Genomic DNA, 26,906 nt, shown 5'->3' on the forward strand with positions numbered 1-26,906 from the left:
CAATGAAGGTAACAATCATTAGCCAAAGCAAATGAGACCACAGTGTAGTTTTAAAAGATATCAGAGGTGGTTAGAATAACATCCAAATTGCAGAAAAACTCTAAATAGAACAAGAATAGACAGGCGATCAAGCAGCAATAGTACAAACTATTGAGAGAATAAACCATTAATAAAAAAGTAAGCATTGCCACAGACCAGCGATAGCAATGAAACGTTTACTATAATCCTAGACTGCAATTTGTAAAATTAAAGGTCACGATACCTGAAAAATTATTCCTTGTCGTTCTCTTGTTGTGATTCTAGCAGACGGTGTTGACTTTAATAAGCGTTTCTATTTCTTGTGTAGTTTTAGCCACCACCTCTAATTTCTGTGTCTTGAAGAGTGAAACCAGTCATTGAAGATGTCAAACGATCTTTGCTCCTTTTTTATGAGTTGGGCAGCAGATATTTTCATCAAAACTCTTCCGTTTGCTCAATTTGGAATATCCAATATATAGTGCCTGATTAATTACAGTTGGCTGCCATTCACAATAAAGTTAAAACAATAAGACATCCCACAACTAATTTGGTGTCACTCATCATGGCAACCTAAATGGTTCAAATAAGGCTAAGATTGGCCATATTGGAAGTATTATCAGGGTTCCACAATTGTGAACCATGCTAAAAACTTTGCTTAGATTTTATTTATAAGATGAGATATCAAGAACTCCTGAAATATTCAAGATTCAAATGAGAACCAAACTTTTCAAAGAATGTAACTGAAGTTTTTTCAAGTGTTGCTCAGGAGACATGCAGTTTAATTAATAGAATAATACCAATAAATCTGAATTTTTATAGGCTGTCAGCAAATAAATGCTTTAGTAATCCATTAACATATTTAATCTATGGCTTTTTTCCGGTGAGACAAGTACTGCGTAAAGGATGTCTTGCACAGACACCCCTGTACATGATGCAATGAGCTTTTTTGGCTTCGTTGTTTACCGATATATAGAGCTATCTGGCAACCTGTATATCTTGCCAATGAATTATTCAAAGATAAGACTTTGTTGCTCAAAAACATGTGTTTGACAACCAAACCAGCAACAATAAACTTTTTGAGAAGCAATAAAATGAACAGCATCAGTCTATAATTAGACAGCTGGTTGTGAGATCACTTATGTGCAATGGACCGCTGCACTTTGACAGATGATAGGAATACAAAAGGAAGTAACGAGTCGTGTTTACTTTGTCGTAGTATCGACACGCGAATGTTGGTAAGAGTGACGCTAGTACACAATAGCTGAGGTAATTAGCATATGCTGGAGTGGGTAGTTAATTGTTGAAGCATTGCGTGACAGAAGCATGTGCTGGCAGGTGATACACTTCAATGACAATAGCTGTTTGTCTTTTGGAGATGATGTACACAAATCGTGATTTCGACCAAAGAAAATGTCGAAATGCAAATAAATGTCATGTCATTGATCTGCTTGAGTAACATTACATAATAGGTTTGCTTTTCCAATTATTTAGGCTAATTAATCTTCAATGGCATTGGGTGATACTTCAGAGGAAGGCATGAATCTTTTAAGGTTAAGTAATCACCAATAGATTTCTAAAAATTATCAATTATAACTTGACAGCTAATGCTATGAGCAGGTAGTAAGTAACCAATCAGCATTGCAAACCAGCAAAGCAAACACAAACTTTGTATATTTGCTGCGATGTACCTTGCTTCCCTTCAAATGTCCTGCCTCAACATTCATTGACTGTGAAACTAACACTGTTGTTTTTATTGCACAACGCCAGTGAATGACCATGAAGGACCATTTAACTACATGTATACAGCTCTCCTTCTTCCTTACCAACTAATAATGCAGCTGGCAAGTTTTGGTTATTAAATCTATGAACGTTGCTAATTTTTGGATGACACTTGAATATATGTATTCATTATTATCTTCATAGCTGCAAACAGAAAAATTGGTGACAATATTGTATTTGAGATATCCCTTAGATAAGGAAGCAGCTATACCGGTACACTACTAAGTTTATCAGAAATATTTTTTTGAAAAACTGCTTATTACTATTGAGTTCATAATAACATGTTTGCCTACCAAAATCTCATACGTACTCCCAAAAGCTAAAATCCTGATTAAATCCAAAAGGGTTGAACCCACATTCTTTCCTGGGGAGTTGGTAAGCATGTGTCCGTGCTTCATAACATCTAATAACCCTGCATCTAATAACCTACATGTATATCCACAAAGTAACTTTTGTTACCTCATAAGTACAAGAGGTTTCTAACCATATGCTCCGAAAAGTAGGGGAGACACCTTCAGTCCGTGCCACTAGATTAACGCTTATGTGGGACCTGACCACATCAACGCATTTGAATAGTTTTCAACCACTGATTTTTGTTAAATGGTAGGATAGATTTTCTATTTCAAATTTTGCACAATCTCACCTATTACTACACTGGAGGGCTCAAGCTCATTGATGGACACACCATATTATTGGGGAAAAATCTGAAAGTATCATATATTCATGTTTTACGCAAGTTTGGCACAAACCTTTTATGATTTCAATTTTAATGTAAAAATTGGTCTATTGATGATGAAACCTTTTAATCAAGCACACATCTAAATTTTCCAACATACAAACAAAAAACAACCACAAACATATTTTAAAGACTCTCAATCTGAAGGCACTACCAGGGAACCAAAAGTAGGCATAGGTGTTAAAAGAATGAATTAGCGATTGTGATTGGCAAAAAGAGCCAGCTTTGCTCATGAGACTCGCATGAGATTGGGGTTACCAGACAAAGGTGAATGAAGCAAATTAGATTTTGGTTTTTAGATGTCTATCATTGTCATATAAAAAAGCAAGCATACTACAATACTGTCTTAATTAAGTGGGTCCTAGCCTTGAGCACTGAAATACAAACTTGTTTAATCATATTCTCAAGTTGATAATTGATTACCTAACCTGTTTTTATTTGTAGATTTTCAAGCTGCAATAATATTTAAAAGGCAAATAATAACTTGTGCCCCCTAGCTATCTGATATTGCTGCGAAACACCACATGCAATAAGATCTATGCAGCAAGTTGTATAACATTTTCAAGGCTATAGAAATCACTTTCCCAACATAAGCAACGAACGAAGAAAAGACAAATCAAGTAAAAAGCTTAGTCCGGAAACTATTAGCATTCATGTAGAAACCGATGATATCATGACTGCCACATTGTCCCATGAATTTATCGAAGTCAATAATAAGCTGACTATGTAATTGTACAAGGAACTCTCGGAGGCTTCTCATAATAGCTATAAAACCTGATATAACTAACGTAGCATTACTTTGAAAGACATATTCACATTAATTTTGTGACATTTTTTATAGTTTAAGATTATTACAATATTCAACTATACTTCAACAAATGGAGAACATTCTTTATTAACTATATTTATGATTAGAACTCTGTAAAACAAACCAAATGTTACTTTCGACTTTAAAACTAAAGCTAAAAAAAAGAATGAAAAAAAGAATAATGGCACCATAGTCATTTAAAACATAAACTTTCATGCAATGTTTCTGATATCTATTGTGTGCAGCTGAATACCCAACAGATATTTTGTATTATTAATACAAGAGGTCTATTATTCCTAACAGCAGGAGGTAGTTGATACCATACCAACAACTCTAACCATTTACTGCATTGGTTGCATTGACATAGAGCTCAAAATGTACTGATGCCCTCATTTTCTTGCCATCTGAGTTGTCTATGTTCCAGGCCCATAATTTGCAAACAACCTATGAACAGCAACGAATAAAAACACTATTAGTAACACAACCTAGATCTGGGTGACGCAGTGTAATTACATGTATGAGTGACATTCATCCAAATGAAAACAAGTTACTTGCTTATGACTAAACTTGTGACCAACAAAATAATTTACCTTACAAAAAACTAAACAGTCCAATGAAACACATTCCAAGCTATGCTGAGAATGCCTTAGTTAGGACGCACAAACTCTGCATTACCTTTATAAGAAACTAACTTACACATGCAAAAGTAATTTGGTAATGCGGAATTGGACATGAAATACTCCATCCAATATTAGGCATTTACACATACAACGTTAATTGCATAGAATGGTTACGCAGTAAAATAATTATATGAGGATATAGGTTGTTTATCTATGATAATCATGCGATGCAGCATTAAATAAAATGTGTCTTTCACAGCCATTTTGCTATGCTATGACAGACAATGACAGCTAGTAATTTTGATGAATAATTGAGAGAAACTTGCATGTAATACTCAATAGTACGACGATGAGCATGAGATTTCGACAGCACTCAGTTGGAAATAAACCAAGTTGAAGTTCTTTTATACTTCAATAGGGCCAAATGGGTGCTTCCAAGTGGAAGCTTAACCTCTAAATGGTTGGAGCAAGCTTTGCGAATGAAGTATGTGAGTGTCACTTATGAAAGCTGTTTGGTTGTTTTTGTTTCTACTATGTTTTCCCAATGGCAATAGGCAAATGCAAAAGTGCTTTCTGATTTCTAAAATACAAATAGTACTATTCAAATTGAACAGGTGAAAACAAACAAAATGAATTTGAAAGTTGTAGCATTATTAGTAGCTGAAAAACATGTTATTATGAAGCTAAAAATGAACTGTGCAAGGTTTTTCAAATTCTCTTAAAGTCATGTCCAAATTTTCCTATCATTCTGATACCATTAGAGGTCCGATATTGAGCAGAGAAAATACATTTCCAATGAACTAAACTAAAAATCTGATCTCAATTATCCGATAAAACTATCCGATATTATCTATCTATTCATACCTGAATAGTAACTCTCATGGTGATGTCTGCAAACTTGACAAGAATGACTGGAGAACGATATCCCTTCTGATTCAAATATGGAAATAAATTCTGTAATAAAAGTGCTTCATGTTTATGTCATTGGCATGAAAAAAAGTATTAAGAGGCACAACCAGACAGTAAAGCAATTACAAACCGTGGTAAGTCCATTAGCAGGAGAGAATTTTAGATCACGAATATGCTGTCTATCCACAGCATTTTGCCCATCACAACTGACACCAATTCTGCCTAAAGGGACAAATGCAATATGAATGTTAAAGCTAGGACAGTTTTGACTCGAGATAGTATGGATTATGTGACATTGTTTGGCTGTTTAAACGAATGTTTGTAAAAATTACTGATTGCTGTCTAACCCACTGTACATGAAAAGGTTTGCTGTCATTATAGAACAGATGGAAAATAAGGTTGTTTTTTTGCTTGAGGATTGTTACCTGGTGAAGACTGGGGCCAGACTGTGATCTGCACTTGTATAGGAACAGGAACAGCAATGAGCTGGACATTACCAAACTATTGTTTCTACATATTAAACAACAGCAGTTCTCCATATGCGGCGATTAAGTTGACAATGACTTACTCATCTTTGAGCATAAAGCACATCACCATGATAATTTGTATCAGTTAGCAAATGCATGTATATGATGTTCCTATAACTATAGCTATTTTCATGCTTTATGCTGAACAACAAAGCGTTGCAGCAATCTGAAAATGATATGTATGTCATTTCTTGCCTGCCTTAATCTAATGAAACAAATAAAATAAATAACTTGTGGATGCAGTAAAATATTGATGCTGATGTAGAACTATTAACAAAACATCATATTACTATAATTTATAACACTCAGAACAACATTATCATGGAATAATTTCAATTTTTAAGGGCGGTCTTATATGAGATAGCTACAGTGTAGGTATGCTGAGATCAAAGCTGGTTCAATCCCGTTGAGTGAAAGCAGATATTTTGTAGCCTCTCATCGAATTCTAAAAACTTGTAATATCGGAAATGAGTAGGACACACACCATAGCATGGCAACTTCAAAACTATTATAAGCTGGTCTTGAAGTAGGTACCTCAAGTCGAAAGCAACTCAATGAAAAAAACTCATTGATTTAACCTAATTAAAATTTGTTAATACAAATTTATACCACTTACCTGGACCATAGGCCAGTTTGTCCTCATCTAGTATTTCATCGGGCTGCAAAATGCCTTGAATTTCATCTAATGATTCGAACGCTTCAGGTTTGAAATCATAAAGCTGGAATAGAAAAAAGGCTTATACAATAAAAAGGCAAACAAAAATGGAAAGGATAACCTGGAAAAAGGAACTCAACTAAAAAGCAATTACTGTAAAAGCTGTATTTGAGCACCATATTTAGTTGAATGCCACCTCTTTTTGACCACCACTATAGAAAGAGTTGAAAAATACAGCGACACCCTTTAATTGAACGCCATTTCTATTTGGCCAGCACTTTGACATTCTTTGATCTTTACGAACCCATAATAGAAAGTCATCAGTAGAAAAGTGCCCACAAAGTCAAAGTAATCGCCACTCGGTTATATCGATAACAATTAATTCCTCCATTTCTGTACATATCAAAGTCTGTTTTCTATATACAGTCATACTTCGACTTACGAGCCTAACGCGTTCCGAGACTGAGCTCGTATGTCAATTTACTCGCATGTTGGTGCAATTTATTTATATATTATAGAACAATTAAATATATATTGATTGGTTTCCATACTCCAAAAAATGCAAATAAAACACTCAAAACAAGATATTGTAACAGAATGAACATGTTGGTTATTGTTCTAACTTACCACATGCTTTCAAAAAGCAACAAATAAAAAATAATTCAAGGAAATGTGATAAATTAAAATGTAAAATTAAATACATACAATAGCAGCTAAGGCTAGCATTTGCGAGAGAGGGAGATATAAGTTATCCTTCATTACAACAGTTGACTTTGATAAATTTGGATTTTATCAAAATCTTAAAAGACAAACTTAGAATCAAATCTAAAAGCAAACTTTCATTTCTAATTTAACGTAATTAAAATTTCTTCGGCGTTCATCTTTTGAAGTTTCTCGCTAGTTAGCTAATTTTTCCTTTGTTTTGCTTTCACGACTAGCCGGCCGTTTTAAGATGAACCTATCTAAGGACGTTCGCCTTTGTCGCCCTTTCAAAGTGTTGCGATTAGGACGAACACAGGTGTCGTCACAAAGGTTTAAAGATGTGGTTGCGTCAAAAAAATCGATTTAATGAAATTAAGATCCATAAAAGGCTACAACATCAGCTACAATTTGATGCCATTTTTGTCTTTGTAGACCAACCCTGTCCAGAGATATATGCGTTTGAATGAGGCCCTCTTTTAAAAAGCTCACGTTCCAGCGGATGCTTCTTTCGTGACGTCACAAGCAATATATCTGAAAAGAAACCACGAGCGATAAATATGAGGTCGCTTCCTTAGCCAATCATCGGCGCGAAATCTTTATATAGACCGTAATAAATGTTATCACTCGTAAAACGCGTTGTCTGTGATCTCAAATTTAGGGATTTTACTCTATTATTAAATCGCATGGACATCGATATTTACTAAAGTAATTAACATTGTTACTTTAATTAATTACTCGATCGACACGTTTTATTGGCGAACAGCATAATTGTAAAAATTGCGGTAAAGTTACTGCGAAGGTGACTCCGAGTTTTCTGGGCATCAGGTGGTTAAAGTGCTACGGAGGAAGATCGGAGAATGAAGGTAAATTTATCTTTTACTTTGAGTCTCCTATAGATATACTGTCGAGTTTACATTCAGATTATATTTCCCTGTTTGAGGCTAAAATGTAATTTCCTGCGTGTGCGAGATACCTATGTACAGTGAGTTCTTGATGGCTTCTTTTTAATCCATAGCATCTAGCAATACAATGGCTTAGATTGATGAATATACTAAAGGTAATATTTTAGTACTCATTAATACATGTACTAATTAATAAAATTATAACTTTTTGCTATCACTAATCATCGTTTTATGTTTTTTTATCGGTTCACCTAGCTACAATTGCTTCAAATTTTTTGTGGCAGTTTTATCTAGTAAATTAGATTCATGACTTGACTTTAGATGTTCACTTTTCACTTGTAGAAAGAGAAGAAAATCGATTGATCAATGCAAATCTTTAACTTCCAGAACCTAAGCTTCGAATCATTGGCTTGGCGTATTGTGCCTTTGTTAAACATTTATTCATTTTTAAAATTACACTCGCAATCTATCAAACTCCCAATTTGAAAGCTTTCAGTAGATACGCTTTAGAATGCCATATCTATGAATGACATATATTTATTGCATTTGTTTTACTGATTACAGGATGTTTGTCTTCCCACCAGCCGAAGCAGCTTTGTCAGTGTGGAAACTGCCATAAAGGGGAAAGAGAGACTTGAATGTGCGCTGCATAAACCATGATGTTTTGTTTGAGTTTGTTGCAGTAGATGAATTTGTCTTATTGTATCAGCTAAAACTATGTGAGTGGCCACGACTTGATGAATGTTTTTAATAAAAGCTTTATGCCGAGATGAAAATCTTTTTGCTTGTAAAAATTATATAATAAAATTATATTGTTGAAGATAATGCAAAACATGATTTGCAAAATATTGTAGTGAATTGGATACGGTATATGGATGTCCGCAGAACTGGAGAATGTGAGTTCAAATCCAGTTTGCAGCAGACTTCTCATCCTTAAAACTCTATCCCTATGTATATTCTTTTCAAAGGTAGTAAGAAATTAGTTTTCAGTGTTGGCAATGATATACAGCCCCGCCCCAAGGATAGGCAACGGACATAATGTGGGCGGGGCTTTTGGGAGGCTGTATATCGTTAGTGTGGGTAACGGCGGAACTGTGCTGATACAAAGACCTTATTCTACATAGTTTGCTTGACAGAATTCCGTAGACCGGTAGAATTGGTAGTCGGTACTCAAATGTTTACACATCATTTGGAGAAAGTGAGTAAGACAAATTTTCAATTTTCGTTATTTGAGGCCTTTGAAACATTTATAATAATGTATTTGTAGCGAGGTTTAAAATTTTATTCTAACCAACATGAGCAAATACAAAATAAAATATATGCCAATAGAGCCGTGTAGGACTAGACTTTTATCGCAAATAGCCGATGTGAATAAGAGATATATTGACAGATAAATCACGCTTGACATCATTTTGGGCAAGTCTGAGCATGCCTTTTCAAATAGCGTCATTTCAGTTATGCTGTCACCGGCCAATTGTTTATCTTTCATCCGATGCCTGAGCAGTCTCTCCATCAGCGGTCGTGAAAATCGCTGCGCCGTTTAGAAACTATGGTTAGTCCTTTTGCGAGCTAAATGCCCTGAATACAATCATTCTGCTTGATAATGGTGGATGTATTTCTGTCACACTGCTGAGCTAGCTTAATCACATACACATACACATTTTGCATATTTTTCAATAATTTTCCGTTTAATATCAATTGTTATCATTTGCTTTTTCCTTGCATTATTTTTCATTTTACTGGCAAACTAGGCGCAGTACTCTTAATTCACATAATTATGCACAGAAAAGCGTGCACAAAAACCTGTATAACCTGAGCAGTTGAAAAATACAGATTGATGCTGTTGTCATAAAACACCTCCAGCATATTTGGCAACTGACTCACGTGCTCGTATCTCAAACATGGCTCGTATGTTAGTGCTAAAACTTGCTTAAAAGCTGGCTCGTATCTCAAGTTTCTCGTACGTTGGAGAACTCGTAAGTTGAAGTATTACTGTACAAAGCTTTACATTTTTTTTGTTAAAACTTTGAACACAACACCATAGAAATTATTAATAAGTGTACCAGGCAAATTGTAGTTTCTTCAGAAGTAGTTTTCTTGGCCAAAAACCGGTGTTGATACTTTGAGGTAGGTGAAAAAAGTTTCAACAATTACGATAGGATCTGCACTACTAATTTAGGCTAAAACTCGAGCTTAGTGCGCATGCGACTAAAAAAAGTTTCTCATTACTTGGACATAAAGCAACATGTAAAAGCTTTGCTCTGCTAAAAAAGATGTTTGGACGCTAGTATCAATTAGTTCAGCAGTGCAAAAGAAAAGTTGAGGTCAGAAGACACTGTGGAAAGTATTGACCCCAAAAAAAAGATGTAATGGATTGAAATGAAAGCAACAATAAGAAAGCAAAAGCACAACTAGTCGAGCAAACGATGCAAATATTTTGTTTCAAAAGAGTTAATTTTTGTTTCTGCATGTAATATAAACCTAATTTGTTTATGTCGCTTCCTATTGAACATATATTTATAGCATTTGATAGATTATTACATAGCTTATAACTTTTAAGATTTATAGCATACTATTTTACAGCATTATTGCATTATTTTACAGCATTATTGCATTATTTTACAGCAGTTATCTAAACTTGGTTTGCAATGAAACTCCTCCTCAATTGCACATAAAAATAAATGTTCGGCTATAGCTATTGAAATATTGGAAATAAAATTCCACGTTTAGATGGATTAGAACTAATGACGAATGCATCCGCAAGTTTTCCATCCGAGCGTTCTCCACTAAGCTACAAAAAGCATATTACGCATTATTGATGCTATCATAATCCATATATATCCTATACACATGATAGCTATTTTAGCATTGCACCCATGCGTTACGATGCCTCTGTTAAGAAATATTTTAGGAACCAAGTATATGCAACAGGATGCTTCTTCGTCTTTTATTCGTTTGGGCCAATTTGTTCCACCCCACGATATCAACAATAGTCTATCTCGAACTTAAAATTTGGCGATTTGTACGATTTATGCACAATTTGTGCGCACATATACCGGATACAGATAACTCGCCATGGCGAGTTATCTGTATCCGGTATATCTGGTATAATAAAAACCGATTCGCAAACGGATAAATGACAAAAAATGTGTTAAAAATTTGAAGTTTACTAAAATACATACCAAAACTTTCTTCAAGTATGCGTTTAGTAAACTAAGTTCATTTAAGTTAGATTCAGCATTTATGTTACACGTCTGTCTCAAAGGTAATATTTCTCCACGTAGTACATTGTAATGTTATATTATCTTTCAGATAATAACCACAAAATGCATTAAAGTCATTGTAGGTACTTATAAGGTTAGCATACCTACGGTTAACATAGTATTTTGGTACTATTCTTAATGATGATGATTTTTACAAGGAAGTGATTGCATTAGATAATGACTATGGGTTTCTATACCACTCTATGCATGTCTATAGCCTGCGATATTTTCGCATGCCAACACTGAAACGAACTGAAATCATAATTGTACACCAAATAATTTTTTGATTGTAATCGTAGTGAAAGAGACTACATTTAGCCATTACTTGCTAATGATTTTACATTTAAACACCGTTACATTTTCATTTTTTCTTATAATCTATTTCAACGAAACATTTATTTCAAGTTAAGAAATTTTAAACTTACAGTTGTTTGAAAACCTTTAGAGTTGTTTGATTTATTTTTAATTTAGTTGTCCTGCACAAAACCTTTTTCTCATGATATGAAGTTTAAAAGTTACAGTTGTTTGACAAAGTTTGAAAACCTTTACAGTTGTTTTTATTTTCTCTCTTAATTTATTTCAACTACACAAAACACTTTTCTCATGATTTGTAGTTTAAAAGTTAAAATGGCAAATGTGGTTATATGTTAAATACAAATCAATTTTCCGACCAAAGACTTTTTTATTACCCGGACAACACTGGGTAGCACAGCTAGTATTACTTGATTCTTCCACAGTGTCCCAGACTGCCAAATAATCGATAAAACCAAATAAATTAAGGTCTATTGATGTCTTCATCCTTTCTTCAATATGTAAGCACGTGTATACCGTAAAACCTCTATTTGAATGCCATGGCGCTCTATTTTTTAATCTTTCCCCAATTATAGTGACACATTATTAGAGGTGACATGTAAATAGAGGGTGGCGTTATATTTTACACATGCTCGTCAAAATTTTAGGAAGATAAATTTATCCGTTTTACGAGCGTAGCGAATGTTGCCTATATTTTGTATTACTTTAGGCGAAACGACATTAACCCTTTTGGATGTAATAAATCTGCTAAACTACCTGTTACTTGTCATTGATCTCTAAATAAATATGCATTAGGAAGCTAAGAATATCCCTACCAGTTGATATTTATTGCCTGTAATTAACCTACAAAAATCGTATAGCTCGCATTGCAATTTGTAGAATGGAGTTTCAATTTTTTAAATCTAAAATTCAAGGCATATATTTTTATTTTATAACCATATTTAACGATGTTGCATAAAAACTCATTGCGCTCATGGATATGTTTGCCACAATTTGCAGCAAAAACTGGCTTTTTATGTGCAATAAACGTGAAGTTATGAGTGTCGATTTATTTGAGTGTTAACGAAAAAACTGTAAAAAATTTGGAGTTAATAAACAGACTTCAATATGACCAGTAATAACGAAATAATTAATTGTTATTGATGTAACCAAGTCATTATTAGAACAATTTTGTGGAACCTTTTTTCCTGATAATTTATTATTATGGGTACGTAAAGATCAAAGAATGTCAAAGTAGTGGTCAAATACAAGTAGCTTTACATTAAAGGGTAGCGCTCAATTTTTAAACTCTTCTCCTCTAGTGACGGTCGAATAGAGGTGGCGCTCAAATAAAGGTGGCGTTCGAATAGAGGTTTTGCGGTACATGTAGTTATCGTCTTAGCTATGTTGCGCTGCACGATTGTCTATGATTAGAGCATTAAATTTGCGCATTAAATTTAGCGGTCACGAGTATGTGTAAGACACCCACATGCAGATGCCACCTATTTAAGTTATTACGAGCCAAGGTTACTTCCTCGGAGGATCAGCAATTGGAGTCCGGCTGAGTGCAGTGCCACTGAGGAACTTTTTATAACCAAAATTATGACTGTGACTGCCAAGTTTGAGCTTTCCTCTCCCACACTCCATCTTATATAATCTTCTAATCAAATTTAATCTCGACGAGGGCCTGTCCTAGTGAATGATTACAAAAAATCGCCCACTTCCCCAATGGTTTTACTCATTTACTTTATTAATAAAAACAGTAACATACATGTTGTGAGCACAATAACTCATCTTCTGATGCATTAGAAGTATGAAAACAGCAAAATCTTCAATTTTTGCTATAAATTCTTACGTGAACCTTGGAAGCGAACATAAAAAGTCGGTCCACAAAACTGAGCAAATGAGCCGAATCTGATTCTAGTAACAGCATAACTCAGAACATGAAAAGATTAATTTTGCTTGAGGTTTGTGAAGTTCTTGTGTTAAGATTCCATTATGGTGCTAAAAAGTCGTAGAAAAATATGACATCGTATACAAAATGGTCCTAGATGGAAAATAAAAATACAAAACCACAACGGTGAACTGCAAGTAATTTTTAGCATATTTTCAAAGTAGTATTTCCTGTTGAGCTTTACTCTGTAATTTACTACAAGAAACTGGCAGATCTAGACACTCCTACCTTATTTATCTTGAGAGCCACAACTGGAGCACCATCTCTGTAACCGAAGTCGTTTTTTAAAGCACCAAGGTCTTCAAGATGCTCTGTGATATTTACATTACAGCCAGCCATCGTTGAAACTATCTCCAATTCACAGTTTGAGTTTTCAGGCAAGAAGTCATAGACTAAAATATGTACGAAATTATATGCATGTATAATGGGTTATTTCTCTATGCAACATATGCGTCATATACTATGATGTAAAATGCATATAGGTCTTAAACCAGTTTTTGTTACCAACACATAAACTTTCAGAAACCCGAATCATAAATGACAAGTGTTATGTTGAACTAACGAAAGCAACTAACATTTGAAAAATGCATGTAGATGATCAATATACATCTGATAACTCGCTCTCTGTCCCATCGTGAATTTGATAAGAGTTGAATCAAAAAAGGGCATTGGTCTGATAGCCATACCTAAAAGAAAAGGACAAATAAATACATGGATATTCAAACTACCTTATCAAAATCTATTTACTGAATTATCACCCATTATATATATATGGCCTTTCAAAACTCCAGTTTTTCATGTGTGTAACATATGATTACACATCAACTTTTAACAAAATTCAATTAAAGAAATTGGTGAAATAAAACTGATAACATGCATTAAGATTGATAGGAAAACTATGATTTCCTATTATTAACCATAATTATGAAACTGATAATCAATAATTGAATTGGAAGCAATAAAGCAACATAAGTTAACCTGGATTGGCCTGAGGTAGTGAGCTGTCTCCATAAAACTTTGGGCTTGTCTCATCTAGTGTTGTGTAGAAGACTTGTATACAAATGAAAAACCACAAAGCCAGGCTGCCAAAAAAAACCACGTAGAACCCTAAAAGCTTTGCTGAAACAAAAGAAAAGAGAGATACTTTATAATTGAAAATATGAAAGACTGAAGGTATAAAATGAAACCATTTTTAAAAAGATCTATAAGACAAATGCTTAAAGCCATCTTTATCATAGCTGAAATCCAAGTTTTTTAATAGCAAAATTATAAATTAGCTGATGTCAAATTAATTGTTATCAGTTATGATAAAGATCAGCACAGATTAATTTTTATCAATTATGAAATCTTCATTTTAAGAGATTGGTGTGTTTGTAGTTGGTCAATTTAGTATTCAAGTTAATCACCCAAGAGATTGCACAGAACACAGATATGTAGTTACTTCATGTAATACTGAAAGAAACTATGGCAGCTTCAAGTACGTAATTTGCTAACCTATTATTATCTCGGTGTAGCTAAAACTATATCAAGTTTGTTTTTGTGTTGGAGTTAAACTCTCTGTATAATAACTTTTGATATTATTACATGTACAAATGTACATAGAATTACCCATTTGTTATATAAACACGATTGTAGAGAATATTGATTATTGTGATACAACATATATGATCAATGATTATCGTGAACCCAATGTGTTATACAAAAATGTATGAATTCTTGCAATTTACAAAAAACAAATTAATACAAGATGAAGGTAATAAATTGCAGCCATTTAATTAAATGGCTGTAATTTAACACAAATAATATCATAATTAACTTAAATCTGTTTAGCATCTTGCAATCGCAGCGACTTTGTCAAAACATTTCTTGTTATACACATCCATAAATCTCAAATTTTGTGTGTCGTCTGCGACTCGATGTGTCGAGTTATAGCTATTAAAATCTTGGAAATACAAGCTCGGCTTGCGCTGGTTTTGAACTCAAAGAGATTGTGTGAGATTAACTTTAGCTCGTGAGATTAACATCAGAGCTACACAGTCCTTAGAATTCTATCGCTTGTATCATATACCGTATACCCTTTTCTCGATTGCACACGCTAAGTGACGTATTTATTAATACATTGCGCTTAATCGTTACGATGTTCTTGTTACAAGATATATTTTTGCTTAAGGTACGGTCACACGTAACGATTTTATTGTTGGTTCCGACCGAAATCAAGAAATGAACGAAAAACACAGGATTATTCAGCCAAAATTCACAGAATGGTTGGAGCTGTGCATGCAAACCGAAATCATTGACAAAATGCTTTTAATTGGCTAAACAAATTATTTGTGAGCACAATTTTAGCAGCTTTCGCAATTTACCTAGACAAAAATACATAACACGATATGCAGGAAAAATACTAACGCAATTTGCCATAGCAAATACGATGCAACTGAATTGATTGCGCGAATGTTGGTTTTTTATCGTTTGGACAGCATGGCTACAAATAGGTTTTTTTCAAAATAATAACATCTTTTTTAACAGCAAAGGTTCCGTTGTAGAAAGACTTGCCATCTTTAGCGCAATCGCGTCAGTTGCATCGTATTCACTATGGCAAATTGCATCAGAATTTTCTTATGTGTCGCGTTATGTGCCTTCAGACTATATAAATTGCAAAAGCTGCTAGAATCGTGCTCGCTAATAATTTGTTTAGCCAACTAAAAGCGTTTCGTCGACGATTTTAGTGCGCAAGAACAGCTCTGACAATTCTGTGAATTTCGGCCAAATAATTCTGTTTTTCGGTCGTTTCATGATTTTGGTCACAACCAACGATGAAATCGTTACGCGTGGCCGTACTTTCACTCTGAAGCACAGTGCTTTAATGTCTTTGCCATACTAGAATGATATTGTTTTCCTGCCATAAGATATCAACAGTAGTTTCTCTTGAAATTAAAATTTGACGATTGTATCTCAGCGTACTTCGTTAAGGTGAACACGGGTTTGCAAACAGATAAGTGATAAAATTTTAGTTAATATCTTACTAAAACACGTACTGAAACTTTTTTCAAGTATGTTTTTAGTGAGCTAAATTAATTTAAGTTTAAGCGTTCATGCTACACGTCTGTCTCGAAGGTAAGAATTCCCCACAGTAGGTGCTGCACATAGTACATTGTAATGTTACATTTTCTTGCAGATCATAACCACGAAATACACTTAAGTTATAGTCGGCAACTTCAGTTATTAAGGTTAACATTATTTTTTACCAATTTTAAATGATGATGATTTTGATGAACTTTTCTGTATTTATATACAAAAAACTGCTGAATTTAAAAATCTAAACAGATTTTAGCTGGCTGTCATAGAAATACCTATATATCTATCAAAAAATGTTACTTATTCTTAATTTTGCAGGCATTATAAACGGCTTGGCAGTATCGCGATTGTGGGCACAGTCGTAGTATCACCAACAAAATCTTTAGGAAAATGATAACAAAAACATATTGCACACCATCGGAGACTATATACTCCGATTTTGTAAAATCTAATTATTCTCATAATTAAATCTTATAAAAATCATTAGGAAAATATAATCGTCATTCCCTTTACTTTCACTGCTTTCAACATCAGTTGGAACACCAAGTACTCATTAAAAGTGTCCAAAATGTCAGAGTTATCTTTAAATCGGCAAAAATGAATCGATAACTTTTATCGGACGCCATTTTTCAGTACTTCCTGTTTAGCGTAGCAACGATTTTAAAGGATTTTTTCCGCTGGTTGGAGACTTCTATTGATTATTTTACTGACTTCAACTTCAGAAATATCACTCTTTGATTGGTCCGGATGCACGTGTTACTAAAATTGTTACCAATATTATAAATTCAGTTGGTGCAGCTTCAAAATCGGATAACTCAACTTCGTGATTTGCGACATAACCATGGTAACAAAACAGACTATATTCATCCATTACTATACTAATGATTTCACATTTACGTTTAAACACCTTTAGAGCTTTATTTCTCTTCCTAATTTATTTCAACAAAATACTTATTTCATGATATGAAACTTGGAAAGTTACAGCTTTTTGGAAAAGTTTGAAAACCTTCAGTTGTATTTTTTCTCCTAATTTATTTGAACTCCCAAAAAACACTTTTCTCATGACTGAAGTTTAAAAGTTAGAATGGAAAATGTTGCATATGTTAAATAAGACTCTACCTAAATGTATATGTCCAATAACTTTTTTTGCCCGGGCAATACTAGGCATTCATGTAGCCTCTTAATAAACAAACGAACTTTTTAGCTTGCATCTTGAATAACTGCTAGTGCCTTGAAAATGACTCTTAGACATTCGTTGTCAGGTGTTAAGTTTTGTATCTTATGGAGTTTAAAAAACTATTTTACAAGACTGCTAGAGTGCTCAGTACACCGATTAGGAAATGAGAAGCTGAAACTAATTATTATTAGCCAGACCTTTTGCTGTTTTGTGATAGCAGTTTTTGGAAACAACTCAGATTTGCTGCTAGAATCATCCCTCTATCATTAACAATTGTCATTCTATTTCACAAAACGTGCAATTTTTTTGCACACTTTGTTGCCTATGTAGTGAGGCTATATTCACATAGATCCATTGCTTCTTGTTGTATATGCAGACGTCACTCATGCCCCCCAACTCATTATAGGAACCTAGGCTAAGAATGCCAGATCGGCCTTGGGAGGCCAAGCCTCTTAAACAGGCATATAGGATTATATAGCTTTCTTGGTTTATGGACGTCCCAAGTATACATATAACAAGGCGCGTTGAAGAACTTCTTTCTTGCATTTAGTGGAGACGCGGTGAGTTTTTATATAGGTAACATTTCTTACAATTTTGTGAATTTCACTCCATAATAACAAAGCGAAACTGTGAAACCAAGTTAACAAGGGTGTAGGATCAAATGAGAAAACACCACCGAATGATCTTGGGTCCGCTTCAAGGTGTTAACATATCGATGATTAGATACATGTATGTTAACACATCTTCAAGGTGTTAACATATTTGGCCATCTTTCCATGGTAGCAAAACCTAGTCAATTTCAGTAAGTAAAATAATTGCTGAAGAAAACTTTCAACTCGTTGATCTGATTTCCTCTTTCATGTTATTGTTTAGAAACTACTTGTTCAGCAACTCTGTCAGTGACAACGATACCAAATGAATAATGAAACTAATAATTGCTTCTATAAACGAAGCAGCTATCAATAGCAGCCAAACATGAATAGCAAACTCAATGAAAGGATGAGATTATTGTAAATGATCAAAGATGATGCGAGTTAAAGTATATGTAGTTCCTGTATATGTAGTATATGTAGGCCCATTACAGAACTTTAAAGAGAAACATTTAAAACCTCTAAGAGGAGCTGGAGAAAGACGAATGGTATGAGTGGGGCAACAGCAAGTACACTAGCTGCGTTACTTGCTGCAACGCAGCAAGTAGCTGCAAAAAGCCACTACATTGTGACTGTAAAAGCCAGCATGTGTTCAAAGATTTTGTACAGTGGTTGCAAAGGTGATCCCATAGTTCTAGGATAGTACAGTAAGGCACTTTTATTGCCTAAGGAGCTACACTTTTTATGGGAGAATTTAGACATTTCCATTTTCTGCGTGTGTTTAAGCAAGTGACTGTGGGTATCCTTGGAGGCATGACCTAACCATGCACAAAAGCTGGATTGGTGGAACACTTTGCAAGATGTGTAAACCACAGGGTGTTTTACAACTTGACCTTGAAACTAGTATAAGTACTAAGTGAGATTTTGTTAACGAATGTCTGGGAACCACAAACAGCATAGTTAGCCGAATCTTTTTAGACAGAAAAGACATGTTATAAAGGCATAAGTAGTAAAACCATTAAGTAAAACCATTTTTGAGTAGCCCAACTTCGTCATGTATTTGCCTAATAACCTTGTGGGCTATTGTACCATTGTGGGCGCAACTGTACCGTATTGTAGGACCGATCCTTTACCCTATATTACGCTCAGAGGAGAAAAGAAACTAGATTTAAGAATCTTTAGTGTCAGAAAATATTTAGAAAATGATTTTAGCAAGGACATTTATTACAGTTGGGACAGTTTGTACATTGAGGGTTTTGGAAAAACGTGTTTTTTTGCAAATAGTCAGAAAATACAAAACACGAAATATAAAAACAGATGCAACATGGTAGCAGCAGTTGATATGCATGCATGCAAATGCTATCAAGTGTACTAAAGATTAGACGAAGAAAAGATGCAGCAATATTGAAGCTCCCAGTAATCAAACGTTGAGAAGTGTTCCACATGTGGCTACAAACCACCCAAGATCCAAGTTTCCTGCGAACAGCAAAGCCAATGACTTATGCAGTAACCTTGAACATTTTGCTAAAAAGTGCAGATCCAGAGGTGCTAATGCCGATAGAACAGCTCAAGAGGATGAGGTGTGTGATCTGTTCCCAGGATCTATTAAAGCTAAGCTGACAAGTACACAGCCTTGAACTGCTTAGGTAGCTACCAAGAATGATAGAGTTCAGACATCAGTCACCATTAGATACATGTTTGATAGTGGTGCAGCTGTCACTGTGTGTATACCTAATGATCTGCCTTCAAATGTAGTGATGTCTTAAAGTGAAAACGCTTGAGAGTTCATGGTGGCCTCATAATATGAGTAACAGAAGCAGTTTTCCCTTATGAAGATTATTTGTGAATGTATCTATGTAATAGAGAATTGGTTTGATAAACTCACGAGTAAGAGAGCTTGTGAAGCTCTTGGTTTACTAGTGTATACTGTAAATGAAACAAATGTCGAAGAGTAAAACTCTGTTTTAAAGGACTAGAACAATTGCATGATGCTTCATATTAGAGTTGCCCTGATTTCAATATCACAATCGATGTCGATATGGGTGTTAAGTATCTGAATTGGTATCGGGCGATCTTTTCTTAAAAAATCAGAAACTTCAGATACTTTTTATAGATCAACTCTTTAGCTGAAAACCGTATTTTAGCCTGCTACACTAATAAAAACCATCAGCTGCAAGTTCCTTACTTTTACCTAATGATTTCCAGGCTGTCCACAATCTATTTCATGTCTATAGCGTAATAAAAGTCCACACAGCTGAGGAATCTTTTGGCTTTAGTCAGAACGTAATCACAAAGTGTGGTATTTCCCAATCACAGCGATATGATTTATACCAGCCAATCACAAACAAGAGAACAATGATGAGAAACAAGAATGCGGTGTAATGTTTCTATTTACTAGCATTACGAAAGTAATTTGAGCAGTTGATGCATAAAGTAATCTATCTCTCTCTTGATGCTGACGATATGATGTATCGTTTGTATCGCATAAAATAACCTCAGTGGCTTATCGGTATTTAGCCTGTCCTCCATCATCTGTGGCAAGCGAGTCCTTCTTCAGTACGACTGGCTACATTGATAGTGATAAAAGATAAAGACGTCTCACTGAGAGAATTGAATCACTAATGGTAATTAAAAGAAACATTTATTTGCTCTAAACTTGTACAGGCGCAGCAGTTCGTTCGGCAGTAGAAGAGAGACTTCATTATCGCAGAGAAAGCTGTACCATTAACAGTAATTACCATTATTAATAATAGATTTCACGAAACATGGACTGTTTTGTTACTAGATGCACAGTATGGCAGTATGTAAATATATATACAGGTATATATTTTTCCATAAATACAAAGAAATAAATACATCAACATTTATATTTTCTTTGCATTATATTTATATTTGCATAATAAAATTAACAATTATCTATGCAACACAAAAGATCTGAATCGAATTATTTTTCAATAAGAATCGGTATATCGATTCGGTATCTGAATCGGCTGGTAAAATTAGAATCGGGGCATCTCTACTTCATATAGTATCTAATTAGTAGATAATGCTAAGCCATATGCAATTACTGTGCCTTTGTTTGTTCCTGTATTCCTTCTAAAGAAGCCATATGCAATTACTGTGTTTTTGTTTGTTCCTGTATTTCTTCTAAAAAACAAGGCCAAACTTGATCGAATGGTAGATATAGAGGTGACAGAGTCATTAAGCCAACTGACTAGTCCCCTCCGATAGTTTTTATACCAAAATTTCCTGGGACAGTCAGAATACGCTCAGATGTGACTCAACTGAATATAGATGTAAAAAGAGAAATCTTTCCAATGGCCAATGTTGATGATAGCCTATCTACTATATAGACGGCAATCGTTGTCTGTCTATCTATCTGTGTATCTGTCTGTCCACTTTATAGAGTACCGTACCTTTCGGACTATTAGCCGCTACTAAGTATCTAGGGCGCATTAACGAGAATCTCCGGTTATTGCGCCTCATAACCTATTCATCGTTTGCCGTTTTCACCCCAAAATGACGTAATAATTACAACTCTACGGCTTTCTTTTAGCTACATGACACGCGATGCTTTTTTGTCCTCGATGTATTAGGGCTACTTTGTTTTCGGCAAAACGATATCGACAATAGACTCTCGATATTAGAATTTGGCGACTAAATTTTATTAATTCTATGAAACACGATGCCGTTTTTGTGAACCTCTATTTCTGGCTTTTCTTAAGGTTCAATTGCTAAATCGCTGTTAACGTCACTACTTTTCACGCGGACAATTGTATTATCTCGAGTAGGAGTAACATCTATATTCTCTCACCTTCGATCAGACAAAGACACTACAATAATTTACTTTTACATAACATATCGTTGTAGCAGTATCGTCGTATTCAGAGTATTCAGTAACTTTTTTATACACACACTTTTATGCAAGAATTGTTATTATTAATTCAACATATTCACGAATGTTATTTTGTTTTCTCAGTTCGTATTAATTGTATCATTACCGAATCATCTCATATTGTAATCGTAGCAAAACAGACTCGATTTAGCTATTACTTGCTAATTATTTCACTGTTACATCTAAACCCTTTATAGTCGTTTTATTTTTAAAGATTATTTGACCTGCACGAAACCTTTTTTTGTCATGATATGAAGTTTAAAAGTAGTTTGACAAAGTAAATTTGAAACCCTTCACAGTTGTTTTAGGTAAAATGGCAAATGTTGTTATATGTTACATACAAATCAATTTTTTGTTCAGTGTTTTTTTATTACCCGGGCAACGCTGGGTTGTACAGCTAGATGTATTAGCTTACACACCTTTCCTGTTAAATCTAACCAGTTAGTTTTTCGTAATTATTTTCACATTTTACAACAAACATTTGTAAGATTGCTGTAAGATTTATCGTGTAAGATTGCAAGTATCAGTTATTCTCCAATATCTTATATTTAGATACATTTACATATAGTAGATATTTAAATTCTCTTATTACACTTATAAACTTCTTATGACTTTTGAAGTTTATAATATAAGTTTTTTAAAGTTTGTTTCATCGTTGTTATTATTTCAACTTGCATTATTTTAAACATAAATTGAGTATCGTGTTTGAAGTTTAAACATTATTCATTTTCCTATCACTGTTATTATTACTTGATTAGTTTCCAATTCATTATTAATATTATTCTTTTATTCAACCATTTTTGGCAGACATTGTTTTAATAAAATTTCAACTACAAAGTACTATGATATTCTGTCACATTTTTTAGTATCGTCGTATTCAAAGAATTGATTGATAGTTTCTGATGGGACAGTAACCTTTTTATACCCACACACTTTTATGCAAAAACTGCTACTATTAATTCAACATATTCATGATTTTTATTTTGTTTTCTCAGTTTGTATTAATCGTATCATTACCGTATTATCTTTTATTGTAATTGTTGCAAAATCAACTTAATTTAGCTATTAAACTTGCTAATTATTTTAAATTTACATCTAATCCCTTTTACAATTGTTTCATTTTTTTAATTTATTAGACTTGCAGAAAACCTTTTCCTCATGATATGGAGTTTGAAAGTTACAGCTGTTTGACAAAGTTTGATAAAACTTTACGGTTGTTTTTATTTTCTCAAATTATTTCAACTACACAAAACACTTTTCTCATGATAGGTTAGTTACCTATCATGTTTTCTCATGTTACCTATGTAGTTTGAATGTTAGAATGGCAAATGTTGTTATATATGTTAAAAATACAAATAGATTTTCTGTGCAAAGACTTTATTACCCGGGTACAAGTACAGCTTATGGTGTAAAATGTTGAAAAAATACTTTACCGAAGTTGTTTTCTCGCCTTGAAGCGGATTAAAAATTACATTATTTTATTTTAATGGGAAAAATTGTTTCAGATCTCGAAATTCTAGAACTGATTATGTTCGAGAACTGAGGTTCCACTATACGTTATCAAAAGATATAGGTCGCTGAAAGTTATGAAATTTTAAATTTACATTGGTTTGAAAACCTTTAGTTGTTTTATTTATTTTTAAATCAGTTGTCCTGCACAAAACCTTTTCCTCATGATATGAAGTTTGAAAGTTGTAGTTGTGTGAAAAAGTTTGAAAACCTTTACAGTTGTTTTATTTTCTCTCTTAATTTATTTCAACTACACAAAACTCTTCTTTCATGATATGTAGTTTGAAAGTTAGAATGGCAAATGTTGTTATAAAAAATTATGTTAAATACAAATCAATTTTCTGTGCAAAGACTTTTTTTACTACCCGGGCAACGCCGGGTAGCACAGCCAGGCTTGGGACCGTGGCGTCACTCGGGGATGCGCGGGTTACCTTTTTCGCCCCGAGTGCAGCAAGAGTCTACAGGCGCGGCTTTCCGGATGAATGAGTTGGTGAATGCGAGGCGATTGAGTGCTAGGCGATTGATTGCGAGACGATTGGTTGCGAGTGCAAGGTGATTAATTGCAAAGCGAGTGCAAGGTGATTGATTGCAAGTGCGAGGTGATTGATTGCAAGGCGATTGATTGCGAGGCGAGGTGATTGCAAGGCGAGTGCAAGGCGATTGATTGCGAGGAGAGTGCAAGGCGATTGATTGCGAGGCGGGCCGATTGATTGCAAGGCGATTGATTGTGAGTGCGAAGCGATTGATTGCGAGGTGAGTGCAAGAACGCAATTGTCAACTGCGAGGCGTGTGAAGACTGGTCAGCTGAGGCGGGGCTCAGCGGCAAAAGTGCGCGATCGTCAACTGCAAATATAGATGGGTATGAACGGATGCATGAATCTAGACACATGAATCTAGAATATTTACTAGATTTTACACGCATCTAGCTGTAAGACACATTGCAGATTTCCATTGTTCTCCCCAACATTGACATGTATATGTGCATGCATTCTTTGATCAGGACAATTTCGGTAGACTTTATATTTGGAGTTGTTTTACAGTATAAAAGACAACTACCAATAAAACTTGCTTTACGTAAATCTGTTCCCGAACACGGGTAATGCAGCTAGTCACATATATCTGGGAAATTTTTTCCAACCAAACTAGAGGTGAATAGCAGATTTTGGCAGATACACCTGTCAAAGGAATGTCAAGAGCTGACCACATTCTTAACACCCTATGGGAGGTTTATTTACAAAAAGCTTTCCTTTGGGCTTACAGGGAGATGTGGCATATTTTCAAAGGGGTTGAAGAGGTTGTGATGCACTTGAAAAATGTATTCGTTTTCGTGATAGATACTGAGGAACATGATAGCAGACTAAAGCTAGTACTACAGAAAACCAAAGACTCTGGAGTGATATTAAATGAAAAAAATGCAACTTTGGATGCACCAGGGTGTCATTCCTGGTGGATGCACCAGAGTGAGACATATTAGACACCTATGGTATTCATGCCAGTGATGAGCGGATTAGAAGTATATTAAACTTCCACACCCCATTAGAGCAAAAAGATGCTCAGATTTTTTTGGATTAGTGAATCTATTCACCAGTTTTAGTCCCAACCTTGCAACCATCAGCAAGTCGCTGAGGGATCTTATGAAGAAAGGTGCGTACGGAATGTGGGACTGCAAGGAAGCTAGAGTCATCTGACAGTATCAACAAGGTGTTCCTAAAACCTGCAAGATCGAACTGCCAGAGGTAAAGCGACTATTGGGATCAATGGAAACCCAAGCTAAACCATGGCAAGTCATGGCATCGGACTAATTTCATCATCAGGGCAAAAATGATCTACTGTTTGTAGATTTTTACTCACGATACTTGGATATTACCTTACTAAAAATATGCACATCCAAGTAGACAGTATTACATCTCAAAAGCATCTTTGCTAGGCATGGAATACCAGAGCTTTTTATTTCTGACAACTAAAGCTAGTACTCTTCAGAAGAGTTTGTAAGTTTAGAGTTTACTAAGAGCTACCAATTTAGAACTGTCACCTCATTAACTACATGTATGCACCCTCGCGCAAATGGACCTGCGTAGAAAATAGTACAAACCATGAAGAATATACTCGAAAAATCTTCCGACCCATATTGAAGTTTGCTCGCATATCAAACTGTATCCCTGACAACAGGGTTTTTGCCTTTGCAGTTGATGATGAGCTGTGAGTTTAGCACAAATGTGCCAGCTATAAATATGGAAATCAGTAACCCTACTTACTACATTAGCAACGAGTTATAGAAACAGCGAATGAAGGGCGATCAAAAATCATGATTTAGGGTGAGAGAGTTGCCAATACTGCAGAGAGGCAATAGGGTACACATTTAAGACATGAAGGGGAAGGTGTCATTCATGCCGAGTTACCTGACAACAGTAGCTATAACATTCAGTCAGATGGGTGTGTTCTGAAAAGAAATAGATCCCAAGAAATATATTCCCAAATCTCTAACACCAGGGTAGAGCAGTCACGGGTTGTTGCCCCTCTCCTACTCCCGATTCATCAAATGCCACCAGACTAGCATGGTCACCAGTTGTGGCTCCTGGCCCGCTCCCTGTCCATCAGGTGGTCATGTGGAATAAATCCATCAAAAAACACGTGGGCCATTCTAAAAAAATTTTACACTTCCTATCTCATTGTGGGAGTGAAAATGGATAACAGAGCGATGCTATAATCTCAGAAGAGAAATATCGTATATATGTCGTTATCCCTATGTATTGTTAGTTATGCTTTAAATGGTTCATGCATATTTTGGAGTTGTGCTCTCATGCTCTGCTTTGAGATGTATTTTCCTGTAGCGATCACATTTATGACAGTTCAGACAGTCCGTTGATTGGCGGGTTTTGGAAAAATTGTTTTTTCGAATAATGTAGCCAGAAAATACATAACACGAAATCTAAAATACAAAATACAAAATACAGTAGTGAGATTGCTGGCCTATTTAGGTGATGAGTAATATAGCAAATATTATATTGGCTCAAACTAACGATAGATGCTTAAGGTACTGTATTCTCAGACGAGAGCTAATGTACGCAGAATTATCACTACATTTCCTCACCCCACCCTTCTGGCGACCGCCTAGCTGGTGGTTCTCTGCGACCAAAGGAGGGATCATTAGCTGCGTTCATACCTGGCTCTGAAAACGATGTTTAAACAAGGACCGATCACCTTACGCCTGCTGAATGACGAACCAGTATATTATTTTAAAAAAGTAATTAAATTTAATATTTTATTAATTTTTATTTAAATATTTGCATTTTACATAATAAATAATTGCAATATATTAATCTACAACAATTCGTGACATTGGTTAAAACAGTTTGGGAAGACAACTACTCCAAATCGTAGTTTCGCCTCTAAAGCCGTTATATCCTACACGCAACTTGGCACTGTCAGCTTTGCATTGCACTGAAGTGCCAAAAACCAATTTGGGTTATCGAATAACTTGGGAAACTTGAAAAAA

The 26,906-nt window shown here is 34.8% G+C and overlaps 1 protein-coding gene across 1 annotated transcript; it reads right to left on the minus strand.

The window, feature by feature from the left end:
- Nucleotides 1-3,414: 3,414 nt before the first annotated feature.
- LOC137401956 (sodium/potassium-transporting ATPase subunit beta-1-like) lies at nucleotides 3,415-26,612 on the minus strand. The gene is made up of 8 exons (XM_068088426.1): nucleotides 26,502-26,612; nucleotides 14,143-14,283; nucleotides 13,740-13,850; nucleotides 13,393-13,556; nucleotides 6,014-6,116; nucleotides 5,001-5,092; nucleotides 4,826-4,915; nucleotides 3,415-3,785 (listed from the first exon to the last, which is right to left on the minus strand). Exons 1-8 carry the CDS (start codon nucleotides 26,569-26,571, stop codon nucleotides 3,675-3,677), a joined length of 882 nt encoding a protein of 293 aa, XP_067944527.1. The 5' UTR covers nucleotides 26,572-26,612; the 3' UTR covers nucleotides 3,415-3,674.
- Nucleotides 26,613-26,906: the final 294 nt, after the last annotated feature.

This window comes from Watersipora subatra, chromosome 8 (genome assembly GCF_963576615.1).
Source record: "Watersipora subatra chromosome 8, tzWatSuba1.1, whole genome shotgun sequence".
Classification (NCBI taxonomy): domain Eukaryota; kingdom Metazoa; phylum Bryozoa; class Gymnolaemata; order Cheilostomatida; family Watersiporidae; genus Watersipora; species Watersipora subatra.

Coding starts and splice junctions, on each gene's coding strand:
- LOC137401956 (XM_068088426.1), bottom strand. CDS start 26,571: ATGAACGCAGCTAATGATCCCTCCTTTGGTCGCAGAGAACCACCAGCT. Junction 14,284..26,501: donor GCGGTCGCCAGAAGGGTGGG/GTGAGGAAATGT, acceptor CTTTTGTTTCAG/CAAAGCTTTTAGGGTTCTAC. Junction 6,117..13,392: donor TGGCTCTCAAGATAAATAAG/GTAGGAGTGTCT, acceptor TTTCTATTCCAG/CTTTATGATTTCAAACCTGA.